At 41.9% G+C, this 21049-nt stretch overlaps 2 protein-coding genes across 26 annotated transcripts; one reads left to right on the top strand and one right to left on the bottom strand.

The window, feature by feature from the left end:
- Window positions 1–243: 243 nt before the first annotated feature.
- On the bottom strand, window positions 244–16760 carry NFYA (nuclear transcription factor Y subunit alpha). 20 transcript variants are annotated; one of them, XM_052815380.1, is made up of 10 exons: window positions 16604–16760; window positions 13275–13396; window positions 11460–11546; window positions 8997–9143; window positions 7569–7700; window positions 6799–6904; window positions 6109–6257; window positions 5139–5312; window positions 4670–4771; window positions 244–3873 (listed from the first exon to the last, which is right to left on the bottom strand). In XM_052815380.1, exons 2-10 carry the CDS (start codon window positions 13347–13349, stop codon window positions 3820–3822), a joined length of 1026 nt encoding a protein of 341 aa, XP_052671340.1. In that variant the 5' UTR covers window positions 13350–13396; window positions 16604–16760; the 3' UTR covers window positions 244–3819. The 20 variants fall into 20 exon arrangements, with proteins under 20 accessions (XP_052671340.1, XP_052671330.1, XP_052671337.1 ...); XM_052815370.1 differs by having other exon boundaries at window positions 6109–6275; window positions 16604–16759; XM_052815377.1 differs by having other exon boundaries at window positions 6109–6275; window positions 11463–11546; window positions 16604–16759.
- OARD1 (O-acyl-ADP-ribose deacylase 1) lies at window positions 16230–20038 on the top strand. Of its 6 annotated transcripts, none has more exons than XM_052815398.1 (6): window positions 16230–16357; window positions 17534–17601; window positions 18157–18301; window positions 18454–18512; window positions 18892–19004; window positions 19334–20038. In XM_052815398.1, exons 2-6 carry the CDS (start codon window positions 17566–17568, stop codon window positions 19434–19436), a joined length of 456 nt encoding a protein of 151 aa, XP_052671358.1. In that variant the 5' UTR covers window positions 16230–16357; window positions 17534–17565; the 3' UTR covers window positions 19437–20038. The 6 variants fall into 6 exon arrangements, with proteins under 6 accessions (XP_052671358.1, XP_052671356.1, XP_052671361.1 ...); XM_052815396.1 differs by lacking the exon at window positions 16230–16357 and adding an exon at window positions 16890–17019; XM_052815401.1 differs by lacking the exon at window positions 16230–16357 and adding an exon at window positions 16988–17086.
- The last annotated feature ends 1011 nt before the right edge of the window (window positions 20039–21049 follow it).

Raw genomic sequence — 21049 nt, 5'->3', positions numbered from 1 at the left:
GGGGATGGAGGAGAAGATGAGCACCAAGATGTCCAGGCCCTTCTCCACAGAGCAGAAGAGCAGCAGATGCACCCAGATGTCCCCCAGGCTGGAGGCTGAGCTGCCCTCATGGAGGGCAGGAAAGCTTGCTGGCTGCCTAGGTGTTTCTCAGCAGTGCTAAAACCACTGCCTGCCCTCACCGCTCCATGTCACTGCTGCCACTTGACTGAAAAGAGCAGAAGGTCAGAAAAACAGAGCCAAAGCTTGTTCTCGGTTTATAAATTTTTATTAGCTGGATAGTGTACACAGTACTTACAATTGCATCTATTAAAGACCAAAATACACTTGAAAAAATGCATCATATAAAAAAAATTATAAACTTTTAACTATATACAAACTTTGCCTTACATTACATTAATCTCAGTACCCTCCCACACCCATTCACAAAGAAAAGATTCCCCCCCCCCCCCCCCTTTTAACATGCAAGGCCTTAAAGCCATTTAGCATCACTTGAGGACCATTTTCCACATCCCATTCTTTACACTCATATAAAACTGGTTTTTGATCGGTTCACCGCTCCAGTGCTCTCTGGGTCAATTGACCACGTTTCTCCCCGAGCCTCTTCTTTTAGCCTCATCCATTCTTTTATGCACTCCTAAAGTGGAGTTTTTGCTCAAATGTAGCCAATCCACAAAGAATTCTCATTTAATTACTAGAGAGGTTTGAACTTGATGACATCTCCAATTTAACAAATTTACCCAGGAAAAGAAAGCAGACTTTTTTGGTAACGTGGTGCTGACCAATAACTCCAATCTCACCAAGCAAACACTACTTTTAGAAGTGATACACATAACCCAAAGCAAATGAAAAAAATATGACAGTAGCACTCAGGCTTTCACATCACTATTTAAAGTATTAACGATAAGACTTCCTATATAACACAAATCCATAGGTCTTAATACACATTCTACAACAACGGATTGGAGAACCTATATATGAAGGGCTTACTGGGAAAAAAGTTCTAGCTGTTTTGAAGAAGTTTACAAGTTCTTCAAGGAGTCATTACTCATTAAAAAAAACAACAAACCTATGTCAGAGCAATAATCTTGCTTCCCTAACTTCCAACTCTCAGAGGGGGTTCTCCAGGACAGAGATTAGCCATCGGTTGAAGAGCAGAAACGTTATAGAGAGGCTGTCTTACTCCAGCACAGAAATATTCCTCCAGTACATGAATACTGCACTGACAAAATGTACAGATGCTCTAAAAAAATATTTACAATAATGCTGCAAATTCATCTAAAGCAAATTTTGTGTTATTCCTTCACTAAAAGAGAGCTACATATTTCCTGAAATGGGTGACCTCACAAGAAATGCTAGGTGAGGATTTCATAGTCGCCAACTGAAGAAAATAAGCACCATGCTCTAATTGGCCAAGTATTTTAAGGCGGAAGCAACCAAAGGCACCAAAGATGCCATCAATGCAATGGAGGTAAACAAATGCCTTTTAAATCATTAGAAAAAAAATCCTAATGTAAGATTTGTGAACAGAGCATTAGATTACTAATATAACTTAAGACAAAATTGAAAGAAAGAGTTATTTGCATGGCAAGAACTAGGCCACCTCCTCCCATAGCTGCAGGTGTCACTGTGTGTCAAACAGCTTCTTTCTCAGCTTTAGTTCACCATGTCAGCTGTGGTAAGGGTAAGAACATGGAACTAAAAATTCAGAAAAATGAACTGAACTCCATATAGAAAATCCAGCTGCCTACCTACAAATAACAAATCTGCATTTTTTCTTTGTTCTTTCACTGGCTACATACCTCCCCACAGGTGGCGGATCTAAACATTGTCATCCTTAGTATCTAGACAGGCATAGCCTTCCTCCAAGATTGCCTGCTGGCAATCTAGAATCTGACATTTCTCCACATTTCTGCTCCCTCCTCTTGCATTCCTTCCCATCTTCTCATACTCTTAGGTCTAGTATTTTTTTCTTTTATCCGAAGTAAACAGAATTTTCAAGGCTCTGTCTTTTTGTATTCTCCCAGTCTTCTACTTGCTAATTTGTCCTCCATTTTGCATTTAGTCATAAGCTTTCAGTAAATGCTAAAAACATAGTGGGGAGATAATACGGGTTGTATTTTCAAGTTGCATTTACTTTTTTTGTCACTTGAAAACAGAGTTCACTGAATTTAAACCAGTCTCACCCATCCTTGGCTGCTTTCCTCAAAAACACCTCAGCCTCTGCAACTTTACCTACTCAGGTTCATAATCACCTCCCTCAGTGACAATGCCTAGCAATATTTCCAATCCCATGCTTAACTGCCATGATGCAGTTTTATGTTTTAACTACAGAACACAAAATTGGAAGAGATGGGACTACAGCAGGCTGGTGATACACAGAGCATCTGTAAAACTCATTCAAGATGGGAGGAGACAAGCATGGAAAGATGCAAGTATCACCTGTTAAAATGTTATGAACTACAGCTTCCATCACCAAATTTCAGAGTAGTAAGAATGGAGCAAGCTTAAAATCTGTAATGAGCTATGGAACTAGAGATAAAGATATATTTTGTCGAGATACTCAGCCAGAATCCAGCTATAGGTCATGAAAAAATCATTTTTTTAAAATGTAAGTACTCCTTCATTAAGTGCTACTTTTTTTTTTTTTTTAAGAGGATAGTCTATAAAAAGCCTGAAAGGTTCATCAATACCTGCCTTCATTTGTTTAACAATCCTTCAGTTGCATCAGGGTAAGATGAATTGCCCTATGCTTCTGCTGTCATGAAATGATCCCTCACTCTGTGTAGAATGAAAGAATTATAGAACTGATTTAGAACAGACATCAAGAAACACCATCACAAAGAGAGTCAAGTGCTATCGCTCTGAGATTGCAGATTTTGTGTCTTTTGCAGGAACCATGCACTGGACTGGCAGGTTAGAAGGAAGATTTAAAAAAAAAAAAAAAAAATCCTTTGGAAGGGACTCACTCAAAACTTTTAATCCTTTTTATGCTAGCATCAACTTTTCTTCCAAAGCAACAACTACTGGCAGTAAACACACTAAAAACCACCCAGAGATTGCTTTTACTAATTAAATCCTTATCCCCACATCACCCTCTCCCGTCTTACTTCTTGGAACGGATACACAATATATCAAGTCCTGTAATAATCTTGAAATATCTCTATCATTTTGACTGGATGGCTGAACTTTTCCCAGAGAAGAGCTTGCTGTTTACATATTTTACAAGGTGGAACTTAAAACAATCCCCTTTCAGTTTCTGCCAGTTTCAGAAGTGCAGATGCAACAACAGGGAACAGTTCAGTTGACAATAAAGTCCAAAGGTGTAAGGAGTCAATGTAAATAACAAGTCTCTGCTGGGAAAACAAAGTACTGTGGTATAGCCACGTCAGTGCTGGTTGCTATAAACTGGATTATGTCTCTGTACAGAAGGGCCATAACTCCAAGAGGTCTTTGCTGGCCCTGCTTCAGCATGCCAGAGTTATTGCTGATCACTGAGTCAGTGGCACACTCTCACCCATGGTCAATCTTAATGCAAGACATGTTTAAAAGAAGAAAAAGGCATGAGCAGTCAGACTCTGAAATCCTTGTGCTGGATCAGAACAGTATACCAATAAAGTCGTTAAGTTTCTATCTGTTGAGTCAACTGCAGTTAAAATCTTGACCACATACTGAAAATGTGGTGTGTGTTCTGTAGAAAAGGATAGGCTGTGATATGGCGATTGTCCCATTGAAAGACTCGCTTGATACACTGGAAAGGTAGGACAGACTTGCAGAAGGGACGGGAATTCTATTCAGTTATTTTTTTTCTTTAAGCAGTGGTTAGGAGACTCTGATCATCTGTGTCATTGCTTCTTCATTGGCCTGAGTTGGATCCTACAGATACAAAATACATACCATGTTGTAACTTCAACATTTTTCCGTAACAGCAGAGAGATTCACACACAACTATCAAGAGGAGATACTCCTGCCCCCTCCCTTGATCTCTAAACATACCATATTTTTCCTGGGTTTTACAGGCCAGTGTAAGAGAATGGGATATATAAATCTTAATAGTTTCTACTAATGTGTTGTTTCTGGTAATAGGGAAGACCTAGTACCGGTCTAGGATTTGGGAAAGATTCTACTTCAGGATAAGAAATATTCTTCCGCTAAAGCTACAGGACTGCTTTAAAGCACTAATCAACAACAGAATTTGCTAATTCTACCCTGTTGTGTCCCTTCCTTGGAAAACCTGTCTTGTACTTTTAATGTAAATCAGTATGCAGCTAAGAATCAGATATTCACATTTGTTAACTTTCCATCAGGTGGTGTCTCTACCTTTAATTCATGTCCTAAAAAAGTACTTCTGGTATGCAACCAGAAAGCCTGCAAAGACTGTATTTCTTAGGACAAAAAAATACATTCTCTGTTTGTAAAACAAAGTGAGTACATTTCTATCAATATTACTATAATTTAATTACTCAAGGCAAATAGACACTTGCTCTCAATAAGAAGTGAGACAGAAGGTTTCTTTACAATGCCTGAAACATAAATTCAAAGGCAGAGAGGGACAAAGGTCAGCAGCCTAGCCCAAAAAAGAACAAAAAAAATGGTACAAAGACACCTCTAAAGTGTATTCTGAAGAACTGAAAGTGGCAGTTGTCCAAAGAACAGATAAAATTCTACTTACCTGCATATGAGGGCTGTCTTTTTCCTTTGGTGAGAAGAAACGTCCACCTTCTCCCCGCTTCCTGGCCATGGCATGACGATGCCGAGATTCATGCAAGTATTTCTGCAACAATATGAAGGTGGTAATGAGAGACTAGCCTTCTATTTCAAATTCAGTACTTTCAGTAGGGAAAATTCCCGACCGCTAGCCAGTCCCCATCCTTCACCTTTGCCTGAGGAGAAAGTGTTTACAGTAAATGCCCATTTGCAATACAGCTACATACACATTCAACAATTAAATGCATGCAAAGGAAACAGGACTGCCACCAAGGGACTTAAAAAAATTGCTCTGATGTAGCTTATGGGGGGAAAAAAAAAATTAAAAAAATTGAAGAACACTTTAAGATTCTAGTCCCCATTTTCCAGCACAGGTGGTTTTCTGTGCCTTTCTCATAGAGCAACCCTGTATTAGATCTGAGTTATATTCTCACCCTTCTTTCTTTGGGAATTTTTCCCTCCGCCTCAAGCTTAGCACGTGCCTGCCTCCTCTTAAGGATCCGGTGATACTGCTTGGCATTTACATACAGGGGCTCTTCTTCCAGCATTTCTGCTCCAGGCAAAGGTATTCTCTGGATAGCTGGTACTGATCCAGCCCCAGGTACCATCTGTAAAGAGAGTATGTTTTTAGTACCTGTAGCTCAGAACACAAAGTAAATGCAAAAAAGTAGTTTAAAAAAAACTTTAAAAGGGAAAGTGTTTGGGTTTTGTTCAGATAATGCATCTACTTAAATAAAAAGGAGTAATAAAGTTGTTCTCAAACTGCAGAACAAATTTAAACAAATCAATTACTTGTAAGTCGTGCTTCTTTTTCTGACAATGGTACAATTTCAATACAATATACAATTCTATGACCATGTTACTGCTTCTTGTACAATTAAGCATACAGGACATGCCCATTGCTTCCCTTTCTTTTTGGTTATCACTTATTTAATTTATATGATAATTTCAGATAATTTTTTTAAGCAAATATTACTTGTAGAGCTGCTGACATCTAGTGGGGACGAACAATAAAATTCAAGTTAAAAGGCCTCACTACAAAGAAATAAGAATTGGCAGAAAAAGCCCTCATGAATCAGAGAAACAAATACTAAGGGATCCTCAAGAAAAGCAATAGTTGATTCAATCTTTTTAAACCTCTGCTTATCAGTTAACAGCTTATTTTGAACTTCAGTTTCTAGATTTCTGAACTCAATAATCTACCGTGGGAAAGTACAGAGTACACAGATCACAATAGGACACAGGCCATTAAAACTGAAAACTTATATTGTTTAAACTTTAAACTAATGGTAGCTACTGAGAAGACTGACCATATTAAGGTGACATGAATCTCAGACAACAGTTTGTGTACTGACATCTTAAACGTCAATCTTTATAAATATCAATGGAAAGTTAAATACATACCATAACCATTCCACCTGAATTGACAACATTTCCAGCAACTGGCAACGTCACTGTGACAGTCCCTTGTCCACTACTGGTTGTATTGGTGTTGGCTCCTGTTTGGACAATTTGTGCTCCAGCCAAACTGGCTGCTGGAATGGTGATCATGCCTGTAACAGGGACTGTAACTTTAAGAAAATAAAACACAAAAGAAAAAAAAAAAAAAAACAAACCAAAAACACGCACACAAAAAGAAGGGAACACCATTAGTCCCACTTCTGTTTTTTACTCATTCATTCTTCCATAACATGCAAAAAGATTCAGAAAAGTATTGCAAGTTATTAAATAAATTCTATCACCTGGTCCGCATACTTCCTATTTTTTGCATTTGTACCTGCACAGTAATCGCAGTGTCAGATAAGAGATCATATAGTCTAACGTGTAAAAGCAAACTTAAGAGTTTCTTTTCGAATAGCCCTTGCCAAAGAAAAGAGCCATTTTTTATTTTTCTGGGGAAAGAACTGCAGACTGAATTCCTGTACAGTAACATAAACATCTCTTCTTCCATTCTCTATGTCAACAATTCGTATCACAGCACTCACAGCACTACCAGAATTGCAACTCAATGTTTTCTTTGACAATAATTACAAGGCAATAAAAACCTATTAAAGAGATATTGAGAAGTCCTGACTTTCACACCAAAGCTCATACCTTGTTGGAGAATGGTTCCATCAGCATTAACTGGCTGATAGACTATGGTCTGGCCTTCAGCTGCTTGTGCTACCTGTTGTCCTTGAACTGCTATTTGTTGCTGGGTCTAAACAAAACAAAGAACACAGTAACTTTACAAATTGCTTATTTTTCAAATTCTACAATTCCTGCATTAACACATGGTGCTTAAGGTGTTTCAGGCACCTATTTCTTTTGCTTTATTACCAGCATCAAGAAATAGGATGGAGCACAAACCAATTGAACTGTAGATAAAATACCTAAAGCACATATAACATACTTTTTCTTATAGCATAGTATTTAATATTGAAAGAAACAAGTTCTAGGCTTCCTGTCTCACTATGAATACGTTAAAGGAAGAACTACTCTGCTCAGAAATTTAATTTTGGTCCTAAACAAAAGAATCAGCAGAAAACCCAGGTATGACTAGACTACTTCACAAAATGGCGCAAGTATGAAATTAGCAATACTTCACGTTTTCAAATTTCAACAAATAGACAAAAACAACCATGAACCAATAAAATACAGAAACACAATGGATAAAAACATGCAATCTATTTATTCTGCCCCAGAGTTATGTATGAAAACACTACAAAAATATGAAATTTATTCTCAAGTTCTCCTCAATATTAATAATTCCTCCTTTTTTTTTTTTTTTTTTTCCCTTTTTTTACTTAACCACACCTTAAGTCATTTGTCAAGTTTCTCTTCCTATTTCTCTCAAGAAAACCCTTTCATGCTGGTGCAGTTACCTGTGTCTGGCCAGCAGTAACTGCAGTCTGTGGCTGCTGTATAATGATCTGCTGGGTCTGGCCCTGCTGCCCCTGTACCTGCACAGCCTGCCCACCTTGAATCTGAATCTGACCTGGCTGGACCAACTGAATCTGTGGAAGAAAGAGTCAGAAAGGAACATTAACTATGCCTCTTATTTCTCCCTCCTTGGCCTCAGCATTACCAGATCATCTCTGAGGTTGATTTACCGTTGCAAAGAAAAAGAAAGCACTGATTCTTCTCTTTTTCCATTTTAAAATGAAGAGTTTTAATTTATTCCTCCCTGTGACACAGCAGTCACAAACATACAGAATAGAGGAAACATAACATGCTAGTGTCATTATGCCCTAGCAGTTCTCCACTGCTTACACAATAAAAGGGTCAAAAGAAATAAATTATTCACATGAAACTAGGAATAATACTACTCAGGTGAAAGAAAAAAAGAGGACTGATTTAAGATATCTGTAGAGTGTTAATTATGCAGCATACAGAAGTACTCTTGGATATATATAAAAGTTGTCTTCAGCTTTGCAGAAAAGTCTTTCCACCAATGTGGAACATTTCTTAGATTAAAAAAGAGGAACTGGAATATGGCTTGAAGCTTGTGCTTAAAAACCCAGTTATGGATTTTCCTCCAACAACCAGACTGTAGAGAACCTAACACAAAATATATCGTTTTGCAACAAAAGAAATTTTAAATAAACACTAAATAAACCTCTCAAAACACCAAGACATCATATGCCTTCCTGGACTGTGCTGAACTTGATTCCTAAATCCCATTCTCAAATCACTAGAACACTTTCATTATGCCACTGTTAGAGTTCTTCCCCTTTGCTCTTGAGGAACACACTTTCAGCACCTGTTTAAATTTAAAAACTGTCTTTTAGACAATTATTTCAAAATAATTGCTTCTAATAAAATCCATCTTCTATACCTTCTACAGTATTACCTTCTGTGCAATGGAAATGTTTAAATTCACCTTCAGCCATCACATATTAGATTAACTCAAGCACAAGAGTTATTTTCAAGAAGCTTTCTTAAATAAATAAATAGTCTTTCTGAGCCATAAATTGAGTAGGCACCAGATCACCAATTGTACTGCAAGGGCCAGTTAAAATAAAATTAAAAAACCCCTAAACAAACAAAAAACCCCAAACCAACTCCAGCTGTATTTTAATGGACTTCATTTAAAAGGTTTGCACCATCCCATAAAATACAAAAATCAAATACACAAAGAATTTTCATTGCATCCTTAACATGCAGCTCACTGCCAGATCCATAGCTGGAGAACGACCGCCTTTGCCCAGTTTATTTTAAGAGTGCTGAGGCAAACGTACTATCTGACAAGGTGAGAACACCACAGTTCGTTCTCTGCAATTTATCTTAAAATAAAATTAGGGTTATCTCACCTGCTGCAGTCCCTGTGTTCCAGAAACTGGGACTTGCATGATTGTCTGGCCCTGACCCCCAGGCACAGCCTGCACCATGATCGGCTGGCCAGTTGATGTGATCAGCTGACCTCCGCTTACTTGTACCATTAGTGGTTGACCCTGGACCTAGGAAACAGGAGAAAAAACAAACAGAACAATGAAAAAGTCTGGTGACATGAAGCCAGAAACTGAGGTGGCTACCACATGAGGCTAAATGCTTACCTATTTTAATGCGGTGACCAGAGAAACTAAGCAACAGTCACTAACCTGGGTTTATAATCAGCATCAAGTATCTTTAGTTTCTAAAAAATTTTCCATGATGTGCTACTGCGTTTAGTAAATTATCTTTTTCTGTTGCAGTCTAACCAAAACTTCCAAGTCTAATTGCAATAAAGCATGAAAAGCATGGCTAGATTTTCCAGACACGATAACCATCTTCGTGCACAGCCCGAGAGCAAAGTGTAATAAAAGAAACTTCATTATCCACATCACTATTACTAATCTTTAATTGGGGTTCCTAATGAGAAAAAGCTCTAAATAAGCTATTCTGACAGAGAGATTCTGAGGTAGCTTCAACTCTGTCCAATTACATGCTTATAACATTTCCATTTCCTAACGAATATATAGCATGAGATGGTCTTAGAGAATCCTTTCATGGTTATTAAGTGAAATTATAAATGTAACAACAGAAAACGTAGTTCAGTAAGGAAGAGTGAAAGAAAATAAGCAGCAGCCACTTCTTCGCCGAATAAGGCTTACAGTGGATTTATAAATTTGGCATAAGAGTCTCTGGACTCTTGGACCAGGTGTATCTCTGATCACTAGGGAAAAGGCCAATGAAAAGAAAAGCAAGGGGGAAAACCTCTCTGTTTAAACACCCTTACCCGCTGAGTCCCCAGACTCCCCAAAATATATCTTTAAAAATACCATACCTCCACAGCTTAAATGTGAAATGGGTCTTACGAACTAGGTAATCACTCTTTACCATGCTCCGAGTTGTTTAGAAACAAGAGCAATACAACACGATAAAAAGTCACCAAGTTCTTGGGTTTTCTACTTGTAAATTTTCAAGAATATGCAATAGCAAATGCTCACTCTTCAACCACTGTAAAATACCAGGCTAAACATCAGTACAGATTTTCAGCACATACTGAATTACCTAAAAAAACCTTCACTGTGCATAGTTGAAATATCTTAGTGAATTATATGCTAACACATCCACGGAAACAACCACAGTTGTACCTCAGTGATCAACGCCCTACATAGAATATTGTGACTTTACAGGTCACCTAATACCCTTGCGACACTGTTCTGTTCCTCAACCTTGTAACTACTGCACACAAGTCCCTAACAAAAATCAGCAGTATTTGTTTTGAATTACAACAGAGAGAGATAAGCATGCTCATTTCAGCCGCAGAGAAGCACAGTCAGCAGTACAATATCCAATAAGCAGAAAGAAAAATGATGCATTCCAGGATTCTTGTTAATGTATTAGAGCAAGAAAAAAAAAAAGGGGTGGGGGGGACACGTAACAATGACCAGGAGGCCACAGTGACCCAAGCAACTCGAGTCAGCCAGCTTTTCATATTTTAACTCTGAACATAAAAAATGCTGTGTTCAATTTTACACCTGGCAAGACGATTCTAGCCTCTTAGAACTCTCCTCCTCTGAAGAATTAAAAAACAAACAAAACCAAAATACTGAGTGAAAAATGCACCACTAAACTGCTATGGCCATCTAGGGTTTATCAACTCCTTCAAAAGCCTCCTATGTGAGCTAATGAAATGACGTTTGCAAGACAGAAAATACTTGACATTGAAACAAATCAGGGTTTGAAATAACCTTGCATTTCTGTCCAATTTGCGATCTATTTACTGTTAGGATACATACTTCTCCTGGGTTTCCCTGTGTTGTTCACATGTAAATAAGAAATCGGATCTCTCAATCTCACAGAGGCCAATATTGTCCTCAGGTGCCCTTTTTAATCACAGATGAAAAAGGCTCACTCTTCAAGCTCGTGGGTCATCCACCTCCTCTCTGTCTTTGTTTCATGTAGTGAAGACACAGAACTACTCACAGTGGATATCAGGAATCTAATGTCCTTGAAACTACAGGAAATCTTTGGGTTATATCTCTTGACTGTTACTTCCTCATCTTGGTGGTTTTTCCTTTTAAGTCCCATTTCAACCACTATTCACTTTCAGAATTACAGCAGCAGGAATTCATGAATGCATCAGGGTTTCTGGCATGCGCCTGAGATCCAAAGAAAAGCTATAACCCCATGCTCTTCATGGAAAACCCTACAGCTAGCATAAAGCACAGATACTACTGCTAACAAATCTTCCTGTTCCTATTTCAAACCCTGGAAAAAACACAGCATTAGATATGTGGCGATGGTGAGAGTCATGCAGTGCTCACAAACACAATTAGAGAGATCACCACTACCTGGAGGGTCTGGACTTGCTGGCCTGAGGCGGATGCCACCTGGGCGTCAGTCTGCAACTGGACAGCAGTGACACCACCCTGCTGCTGGGAATAGGAACAGGAATAGCTTGAAACATGGAAATGCACAGCTCTGACAAGAGATGACGACACTTTGCTGGAAGAGGGTGAATTTAAAATTCATACACACTGCTCTTGGAACATAAGCAATGTGAATATGTTTAGCAAACCTAAGAATGGAATACCAACAAAACTGCATATGATACTGACAGGCTTCAATATCCCAAACAAAAATCACTTACAAAGAACATGAGAGGTTATTTTGCAGAATTTAAAATCTCAGCTTCACTGTTTTAGACTGCTACTTTTCTGCTTAATGTTTCCTTTCACTGTGCAGGTTTCTTCCTGTGAAGGGGTTCCAGACTTTTGTCAGACTTGTTAGTTACAATAAAGGCCATAAATTCCTTTCTGCACAGAACAGCAGCACAGATGACTACAGTCTAAGCTTCATCTATGTCACCCCTGCATCAATGTCTTCCCACTACTGACCTTGAAGGACAATCTTGAGAGGTTGCAAAAGCAGTTAAATCTAAAAGCCTTTTCTATCTTTAGCCTCTTCAGTAAGAGTCCCAAAATAATCTGCATTAACTGTGCTACCATTTGGGAGATGAAGGACATCTCTCTACTATAAGCTGTACTACAACGGGCCTGTTAAAAAAATTTATTTTAGAAAAACATTGCATGTCAAATACAACATGGGCTTTAAGAGCACGTACTGAAAATGAAACAAGCCAAGGTATGTTTTTACCTCCCTTCTCCCTACAAAGTGTCAATAAAACCAAATAATCTTTGGTTAGCTGCTGGAAGCAGGTATTTTTGGTAAATCTTAATATATAATTTTTTTAACCTCACGTACAATCTTGTTCTGACTGAAAAAGTCAACTAAATTCAATGGAAGAAGCTGATCCCCGCTATCAAACACTCAAAACAGGCTGATGACAAAGCAAAGCATATCTCACTGAAAACATAATCCAGTGGCTCATTCATTTGCACGACAAACTAAGAAACTCCTCTTGCCTTGAAACAGAACAAACGTAAGATGCAACAAAAAATTCAGCTGCAGCACAGCTCATCTGAAAATGCATTACTGTATCTGAATGGGTGAAGCTTAACAACAGTAAAAATCTATAAACCCTTAAAAAACCCAGCCCTACTCATCTGCACATTATAACATGAATTAGAAACTTCTTTCTGAAATGGGTGAATTCATCCAAAGCTACATGTTTTGTTGCAGTTCCTGTACTGTGTGTTCATTTTGATCCACCTGTAGTTCTAAAACAAAGGATCTCAATAAATACTTATTTTGAGAAAGCTGGAGAAAGCCCCTATGGGCTTGAACAAAACCTATTTCAATTTGGCGGGGGGGGGGGGGGGGGGGGGCAGATCTACATTGTTCGTTGTGGACAACTGACCGTTTCTATTAATATTCTCTTTCCTCCATTGTCAGAGAGGATTTGTGACTTTCCTCATGTCACTACCAGTCTGCAAACTCCCTACTACACTGAAATTTGGTAACTTGTATACCTGCAATTTTATTAATTTAATTTTATAATAAGTATTTTTTTAAAAACATATTTAGTCTGACTTCAAGCCTAGTCAGACCACTGACCACTGATCAGGTGACAGAAGTCAGATAAACACCTATCCAGACAGTATCACGAAGCATCTTGCTGGTTCTGTGAAACTCTGAGAAGTACAGTCAGTTCTGTAACTCAGCACTGGCAATGCCAGCTCACCCGTTATCACTTTCCATACCTGCTGCTGAATCTGTCCAGCCTGCACAACGATTTGCTCCGTGGAACTGTTACTATTCGCTGTGTACTGCTCCATAGCGCTTCAGTTCCAATACGGTAAAAGGCACACCTCAGTCTGCGTATCTGGCAAGACAAGGTAAAAAAGCATGTAATTATTGTCCCAAGGTTTGAAGATTTGTATTCTCTTACAATAGCTGAAAAGCAAACCATCCACTGACACTGAGGTCGGAATCACACAGTAAGATCCACTGTTTAATCAAGGACCTACCTCCTTCCTAATGTCACCTTACTTTCAATTAAGTAGCAAAACTAGAATTGTAATTTCAAGAACATATAACTTGACTGAGAAGTATCTCAATCTCAATTCTGTCATTATCTTCAGTGAATCAAATAGTAGCTATGAACCTGTTTCTCTTCATGTTTTACCCCTCCAGTCTGCATTTTCTGGGCTATAGACAGTTGCCTACACCGCATATTGGTGGCGGAGAGGGATGAGAGGGGTGTAATCACTAAAAAAACCCTCACAAAATACAAAGTTGAGGTGTAAAACCAAATTACATTTCACAAATTCAACAAAGCTAAGTGAAATTGTCTCTCCTTCCCCAACTACGCAGCACTCCCTCTGCGTATCTCTTCTCTTCCTACTTTCATATATTTTGAAAATACCCAGCAGACTTCTCCCTGCCTCCATCCTTTTACTGCCTCTCATTTCTTGGATCCTTGCCTACACATATGAAGAACACACTATTGAAAAAAAATACTCAGTTCCATTACCTCCTTCTCCTTCCCAGTTCTTCTCTTCTCAGGTGATCAACAAGGGAAGAATTCTTACTATTACTTTTAATGAGGTATTTGATTTATGCTATGACTGAACAAGTACCTCCTACATTAGTGAAAAAGCAGCCTGTAACTTTAATCTGCAAAGTCTAAAGCAACAAAAATCCAGGCTCCTTCAGTTTTCATAGAAATGCACACAAAATTTATTCACAGCTTTAACTGTAACAGTTGCTGTAGTTACTACTGTAATGACACCTCTCATGCTTCCTGCTCTTTAACTTTAAAACATCCTTTGTACTTCAGTGTCTTGCATTTATCTTAAGAACACTTCATTTTTTCATCAACTTACTCCTCACCATGGCCTAAGAAGACACACAATGATTTTACATTTTGTTGTTTTCTTGCACGTTAACACCAAATGTCGCTTACCTACAAAAATAAACGATTAGCCGGTATGTATCATGACAGACCAGAAGCATGCTCGTTACAGGGTGCATAATACTCAACCATAATAATGTAAGAACCTTCTCAGTCCCTGTCAGATCTTTTGTTCAGAATAAAGATGTAATGATGCTAACCCTGGAGATCACAAAGATAATCTGAGTCACAGCACTGAAAGGCACTACGTTTTACTGCAATTTGAATTCTATCCTTGGCCCGTTTACTAACAGTTTTTCACAGCCTGCCAGAATAAAAGAAGATAAATATTCTTTCTGAAGATGATACTGCCTCCTAAGGTTCTCATTTCAATTTTGCACTGCATACTTAATTTCTGCCCTTAATGCCTGCGGGCCTGTCAGAAAACAGCTCCCACATTTCATTCTTCAGGAAGTATTTCAACAGCAAGCACAGGATGCCAGTAAACCGTATTTGCCAAAAGTTCTCTGGCTTCCTTAATGCCACAACCAATAATCAAGCACAGGCGTACTTCTACTTGGCCATGCTTCTTCACAGACCCCAGTACCTGTCTTGTTTACGTAAAATATTAGCAGCATTGTAATCCCAGCTCTCTGCACCAGCTGTGGCTAGCCAAAGTTACAAACAGAAGATTTTATATGTGCTTGATCATAGTCCTCCAAGGGATGACTTCATTCCCTTCATTAAAACCCAGAGCAACAGTGTTACTGTATCAAAGTTAAATTTTAAAGATTGGTCATCTACTTCAATGGCACGCTCCTCCTACAGCTGATCTCACCAGTCAGCCCCTCCTCAGTAGGCCCTTGTCTGCACTGAAAATGACTTAGTGTTCTAGTTCTATCAGCATATATTCATATATATATATACACACACATATATAAGGCCATAGAAGCTACATCAACAACAGTTCCTTCAGCAAATAAGCTACGCTAAGAACAAACTAGCATGATAAACCGTGCTAGGACTTGAGCTAGCTTGAAAGCATCGTTTTTAAACGCGTGGCATCCTGAAGCAACATTACTAAATTGGCAGAAGTTTCTAGGGCAGACCCTGTCAATCTACCCACGCGATCGTTGTCCTCTACGGACACCAGCAGAGGACAGACACCCGCGTGAAGCCGAAGACAGGATTTAACTAAAGAGCAGCACAGACAGGCCACAGTCTTCCCTCCCACTGTTCTGCAGCACAACACATGTGGCACCCAGATTTTGTTTCCCACCTCGTTATCAAACATGCAAGTCAGGGAGTTCTCCCAGGGACGTTTTTATTTTATTGCAGAAAGCCTCGGACCTGGGGATCTTCTCGGCGGGCAGAGCCCCCGCGCTGTGCTCAGGCGGACGAGGCAATGCCCTGCAGCTCAGGGAGGAGAAAGCGAGGCAGCCCCGGGGGCCCCCTCGCTCCCGCAAAAAGGGCAGCTTCTCCTCACAGAGGAGCACGTGGCTGGCGACATTTGGCGTCCAGGTGCCTTGAGGGGAGGCGGGAGGGGGAGCGTGCACACCCGCTTCACCGGCACGCCGGCAGCCCCGGGGAAGAGGAAGGGGGGGGGGGGGGGGGGCAGCGACCTGCTCTCGGCGCCTTCCCCCCCACCTCCCCCGGGCAAGGCGGGGAGGAGGAGGAGGGGGCGGAGGAGGAGGAGCGGCCCGGGCTGCCCGCGGCCCATCTGTCAGCAGGGCCGGCGGGGAGGCTCGCCCGCCCCGCTCCCCCCCCTCCCGCCCGCCCGGTCGAGGGCGGAGCCCTGCCGGCTCCCGTCCCAGCGGCCCCGCACGGGCAAGGCCTGTCCCCGCCAAGGGAGGCCGGGCCCGCCGCGCACCTCCCCTCAGCGGTCCAGGCCGCGGCCGCGCCTTTTCTCCTCCACCGCTGCCGCCCTCGGCCCCGCGCCCGCACCTCCCGGTACGCTCCGTCCCGGGCCCTCTCCGCCCCGGGGCCCGGCGGCCCCGGCCCCGGCCCCTCTCCTCCCGGGGCGGGTCCCCTCCCGCCCGCCCCGGGAGGAGCCGGGCCCCGTCCCCTCGCCTCCCCCCCAGTGCCCGGCCGGCCGGCCCCGGCCCTGCGAGCGGCCTCCTGACTGGTCACTCGGCCCCGCCAATCCCGGCGCTGGGGCCGGCGCTCGGGGGCTCCATATTGGCTGCTCGCACTCACCGTGCCTCGCTCCCCCGGTTCGGGTCCCGCGCTGATTGGCTCCGCTACCGGTCCCCGAAACCCAATCAGCGCCTCCACTCAGCCGCCGCGCAAAATGGCGCCCAACCCCGAACAAAGGCAAGGGAGGGGGCGGGCGCGGGCGGCGCAGGCGCACGGCGGCGCCCGCCCCGGGTGGCCCCGCCTCCCTCCTCGCGGCCCTTAGCGCCGGGCACCGCCCGCCCGCCCGCGCCCTGCCCACCTGCGGCAACTGCGCCTGCGCCCCAGGCAGTGCGCGCGCCTCGTAGGGCGGCCGCGGCCAGCAATGCGCAAGCGCCGGCTGCGGCCCCGCCCCCTTTCTCCTCTTACCCTAGGCTCCGCCTCCGAGCGCCTTGCGCATGCGCCGGCGCCACGGCGGGTTGGCCTTCGGAATGTTCTCGGCGAGTATCATAGAGAGGGCGTTCCTCCCGCCTGCCTAGAGAGGCGAGCGTCGGCGGCCATGTTTAGGTGACGATAGGGCCGCCGTGGTGGAGCGGAGGAAGGGTTGGGTTGGCCGATGTGGGGAGCGCTGGGGAGGTTCTTCGTGGTGCAGGCCCCGGCCCGGCGGATCGTTCTTCACACCGTGCCCGCGGGTGTGGCCAGCTGAAGGGTTTCCTGAAGGGGCAGGGGTGATTTGGAGGAGGATGGAAGGCCCGTGGGTGCCAGTTGCGTGATGAGCCTGGGCTGAGGCCTCCTTGCACCTCCTGGGTTGGAGCTGTGGGGCTGCAGCGGGAAAGCTTGTGCCACACTCTTCGGGGGTACTGGCCGCCTCCTTTTCTGTTTTCAGGGGGTGTCTCGATTGTCGCGGTTGTCCCGTAGATGAAGTAGGCTTAGCCTCGTGCGTTCTGGCACACCAGCTTACTGCCTAGTTTGGGGTTCCTGATAATTCTGTTCTTCTCTCTGTCATCTTTTCAGCTGCAGGAGTCTTCACCATAGCCCGTGTTACCATGGCCACCCACTTCTCCAAGGATCAGGAGGAGAGAGTGCGTAGAAAATGGGTTATGTGGGCTACTGCTGTGATGCGTGTCTCTGTAAAGAGGCCTTCCTGTTATTGGAGGCCTAATAACGTGGCAGCTGGCTGTACTGTCTACCTTTTTGGAGGAAAGTGGCTGACACTGCTAAATTTCTTGCGCTTTTGTGCTTATGTCAATGATGCAGATACTGTACAACAGCACAGAGCTTACCTGCTTAACTAAATATCCAGCACTGACACACCGATAGCATGCTGAAGATGTGCACTAATCCAGCTGTACTCTCTATTATGCAATTTTCTTTTTTAAGGATTGATTTTGTAAAATTAACTGCTGAGCTGGCATGTGGTACTCATAACTGATCTTGTAGAAAAGATACATAGTTACCTGTTTATTAGGTTCGTATTTCATGCCAACTCATCTACTTGTGAACTGCATCTTAAACTCAGTGCCTTACGCTCTTTTGTCTACAGGCTTGCCAGACTGCCTGTTATCTTAGTATTCTGTTATCTGAGTCTGCAATCTTAGCTTATTTTTATTTACCCTTCTGTTTGTGTTCTTTTCCAGATCAAATGTGTTAAGGGGGACCTTTTCTCATGCCCTCCGACGGACTCATTGGCTCATTGCATCAGCGAGGACTGTCGCATGGGTGCAGGCATAGCTGTTCTTTTTAAGAAAAAGTTTGGAGGCGTACAAGAGCTGTTGGATCAACGTGAGTGATACACGTGGGGTGGACATGCAGGAGCTGAAGGGAAAACCTTGATTTCCAGCAATAAGGGTATTCCAAGCTGCTTGGGGTGTAGGGGGAATTATGTAGTGGAATGTAACTGTTTCAAAAATACCTTCTTAATTTCTTCACTTTAGAAAAGAAGACTGGGGAGGTGGCAGTTCTCCAAAGAGAGGATCGATACATTTACTACCTGGTAAGAGTGGGACATCACTCAGGCACTTGCCTGTGACTAAACTATATTAGATATGATGATGAGGACTTTAATAGTTGTGGGTTTTTTTAGTATGTTCCTCTAAATAAGAGGTGTGAGATGTATTACTCAAATATTGCTAGTCGAGGAGAAGCCAAGCTGTCTTGTGTATGTATATTTAAACTCCAAATGGACAGAACTAGCTGCTAAATTACACTATTTTAAGCTATGAAACATAGTTCTTTTTCTGAGTCTTTTTCTCTTCACAGTAGCAAGTCTGGGTGTGGAGTTTCAGAGTGTAGTGGAATATGTTTTTTAAAAAAGAAAATAGTTTGCAGTGATCATGCCAAAGGCACAACTGACCTTTTACATTTATACTTAGATTACGAAGAAGAAAGTTTCTCACAAACCAACATACGAGAATATGCGAAAGAGTTTAGAAGCCATGAAAGCTCACTGTCTAAACAATGGAGTTACTGACATTTCCATGCCTAGGTAAGAAAAACAGTTACTGCGATGTAAATACTTGAGCGTTTCTTGCATAGAAGGATGTTTGAGAGATGATCCCCTGCTGTGAAATAAGAGTTCAAGTATCCACTTCTCTTCAACTCTTCTGTTCAATTGTGCAAATGAAATTTGCATTTCCCAGTGCATTTAAATGATAGCAAAACATAAGGCTTGGCTGTTTCCTTATTTTAACTGTATATGTTGATTTGAGGTGAGCTCAGTTAGTGCCACATAAAACTGTAGCTGCTTGAAGTGCTAGTTGTTCATAGCATGCTCCAAAAGAGGCCATTAAGCTGTTTTGATGTCTTATTTTCCAGGATTGGATGTGGACTTGACCGCCTGGATTGGAATAAAGTTTCAGCAATACTTGGGGAAGTGTTTGAAGACACAGATATAAAGATCACAGTTTACACTCTCTGAGCAAAAGAGTTTAAAGAGAGCCCCGTTTCCCTTGCTTTCAGGAGTGGAAACTTGTTAATTGGTGAGGGGGGAAACTGCATGCTGAGCACATTCTTCGTTTGAGTGTAGCTCACTCTTGTGTTGGCAGTGGCAGTGGCTTTTCACAACAACAACAAAGCTCCAGAGCAGCTAATTTGGGATGTAGTGTTCAGGGAGCCTGTAAAGAAGGCAAAGGTGTTGTGGTAACCCTCTGGGAGTGCCCGGTCAATCCGTCCCAGGAAGCCACCAGATGTCACTGGTCCTCCACGGAGCACCTGCTTGCACTAGCGCTTCTACTTAAAGCTGACAGTTCCTGTGCAGAGTGAAATTGGAGCTGTCTGTTGCTTAGGTATTTGTTGGTTTGTAGTTACAGTTGATAATGGTGAGCTGTGGAGCCCTGACACTTTTTTTTTTTTAAAAAAAAAGTTTTGCAATGTTCATATCTGGCATACAGTTTAGTTACTCTGTTCGTTACAGGATTAAAAATTTAATTTCTACCTTCTGGCCATAAATACAATTTTTTGTTATGAGATTGTACTCGCTAAGAATCATGCTGTCAACATTAAATAAATAGCTCTTCAGTACTCTGCTGTCAGATCAGAGCATGGTCCTTTTGAAAAACATGTCTGTATGTGTTGTGGCTGTATTCTAGAGGAAACCTGGGTTTTGAAGGGGAATGGTGGAGATGTGTAAAGACCCCTTGTGTGCGTTTTATGCTGCATAGCCTGCAGAACTCAGTTTTCTGAGAATCCACACGTGAATGACTGATGTGCCGTCAAAAGTCATAGCATGGAGTGTAAGGTTTGTTTTTCATATTTCTTTTTTTACTGCATTTGTAGTTTAGCTCTTATATGTAGGTTGGTGTTTGATGTCACCAATAGCAAAAGCAAATCAGTAACACACTTAGTTCATCAGATCATTGGTAAACACTTGGTTTTTGAAAGATTGGTTCCAGTACTGAACTATGATATATTCTGCATTTCCTTTATGTTTGGTTTTTCCCACCCTCCCATAATAACAAATCTTTTTGACTTCTCTCATATTGAATGCCCAGAAAAATGCCAGATATGTTGAATAAATCTAAAAGATGGGACGTAACAGTTGAGAAGTTTGTACCATAACATAGGGTTCCTAATTGGTTTTCACTATGAATTGAGCGGGTGGAGCGTTTTCTGTTCTTAGCATTGTGGATTAATCTGTATTGTGTGGTTTCTTTGCTGATGCAGATCTGCAAATCCTGTTTGTGTCTTTAAGAGCTTCATATTATTACTCTCCCTGTTTGTTGACCATCCTTTGTAGACTTGTTTCTGGTGGCTAATTGCTGTGGCTAAATACACAACTGGAAAAGAAAAATAAACTCAGTAAGACAAATAGAAACTTGGAGTATTGAGCTGATCCAGAGTGGACATCAAGACTGCTCACTAATTTAGTCCTTACACTTATTTATGTTTGTTTTTTAAATCGAGTGGCAGAGAGATGAAATCCACAGTGGCTCAACAAAGGTGTTCTCATTGCCACTTGTTTTTTCTGCCTTGAAAATTTATGCCAGAATTTAGTGCAGTTGACTGAGGTGAGAGGTGGGTGCAGTCAGCACT

This window comes from Harpia harpyja, chromosome 19 (genome assembly GCF_026419915.1).
Source record: "Harpia harpyja isolate bHarHar1 chromosome 19, bHarHar1 primary haplotype, whole genome shotgun sequence".
NCBI lineage: Eukaryota > Metazoa > Chordata > Aves > Accipitriformes > Accipitridae > Harpia > Harpia harpyja.
This window is presented reverse-complemented; position numbering and strand designations above follow the sequence as displayed.

What these genes read in the sequence shown, in the direction of transcription:
- NFYA (XM_052815370.1), bottom strand. Translation starts at nt 13,349, where the DNA reads ATGGAGCAGTACACAGCGAATAGTAACAGTTCCACGGAGCAAATCGTT. An exon ending in TGGAACCATTCTCCAACAAG is followed by an intron (nt 6,276 to 6,798) that starts GTATGAGCTTTG and finishes ATTTTCTTAAAG; the next exon opens with TTACAGTCCCTGTTACAGGC. An exon ending in ATTCAGGTGGAATGGTTATG is followed by an intron (nt 5,313 to 6,108) that starts GTATGTATTTAA and finishes CTCTCTTTACAG; the next exon opens with ATGGTACCTGGGGCTGGATC.
- OARD1 (XM_052815396.1), top strand. Translation starts at nt 16,905, where the DNA reads ATGCGCAAGCGCCGGCTGCGGCCCCGCCCCCTTTCTCCTCTTACCCTA. An exon ending in ACAAGAGCTGTTGGATCAAC is followed by an intron (nt 18,302 to 18,453) that starts GTGAGTGATACA and finishes TCTTCACTTTAG; the next exon opens with AAAAGAAGACTGGGGAGGTG. An exon ending in ACTGACATTTCCATGCCTAG is followed by an intron (nt 19,005 to 19,333) that starts GTAAGAAAAACA and finishes CTTATTTTCCAG; the next exon opens with GATTGGATGTGGACTTGACC.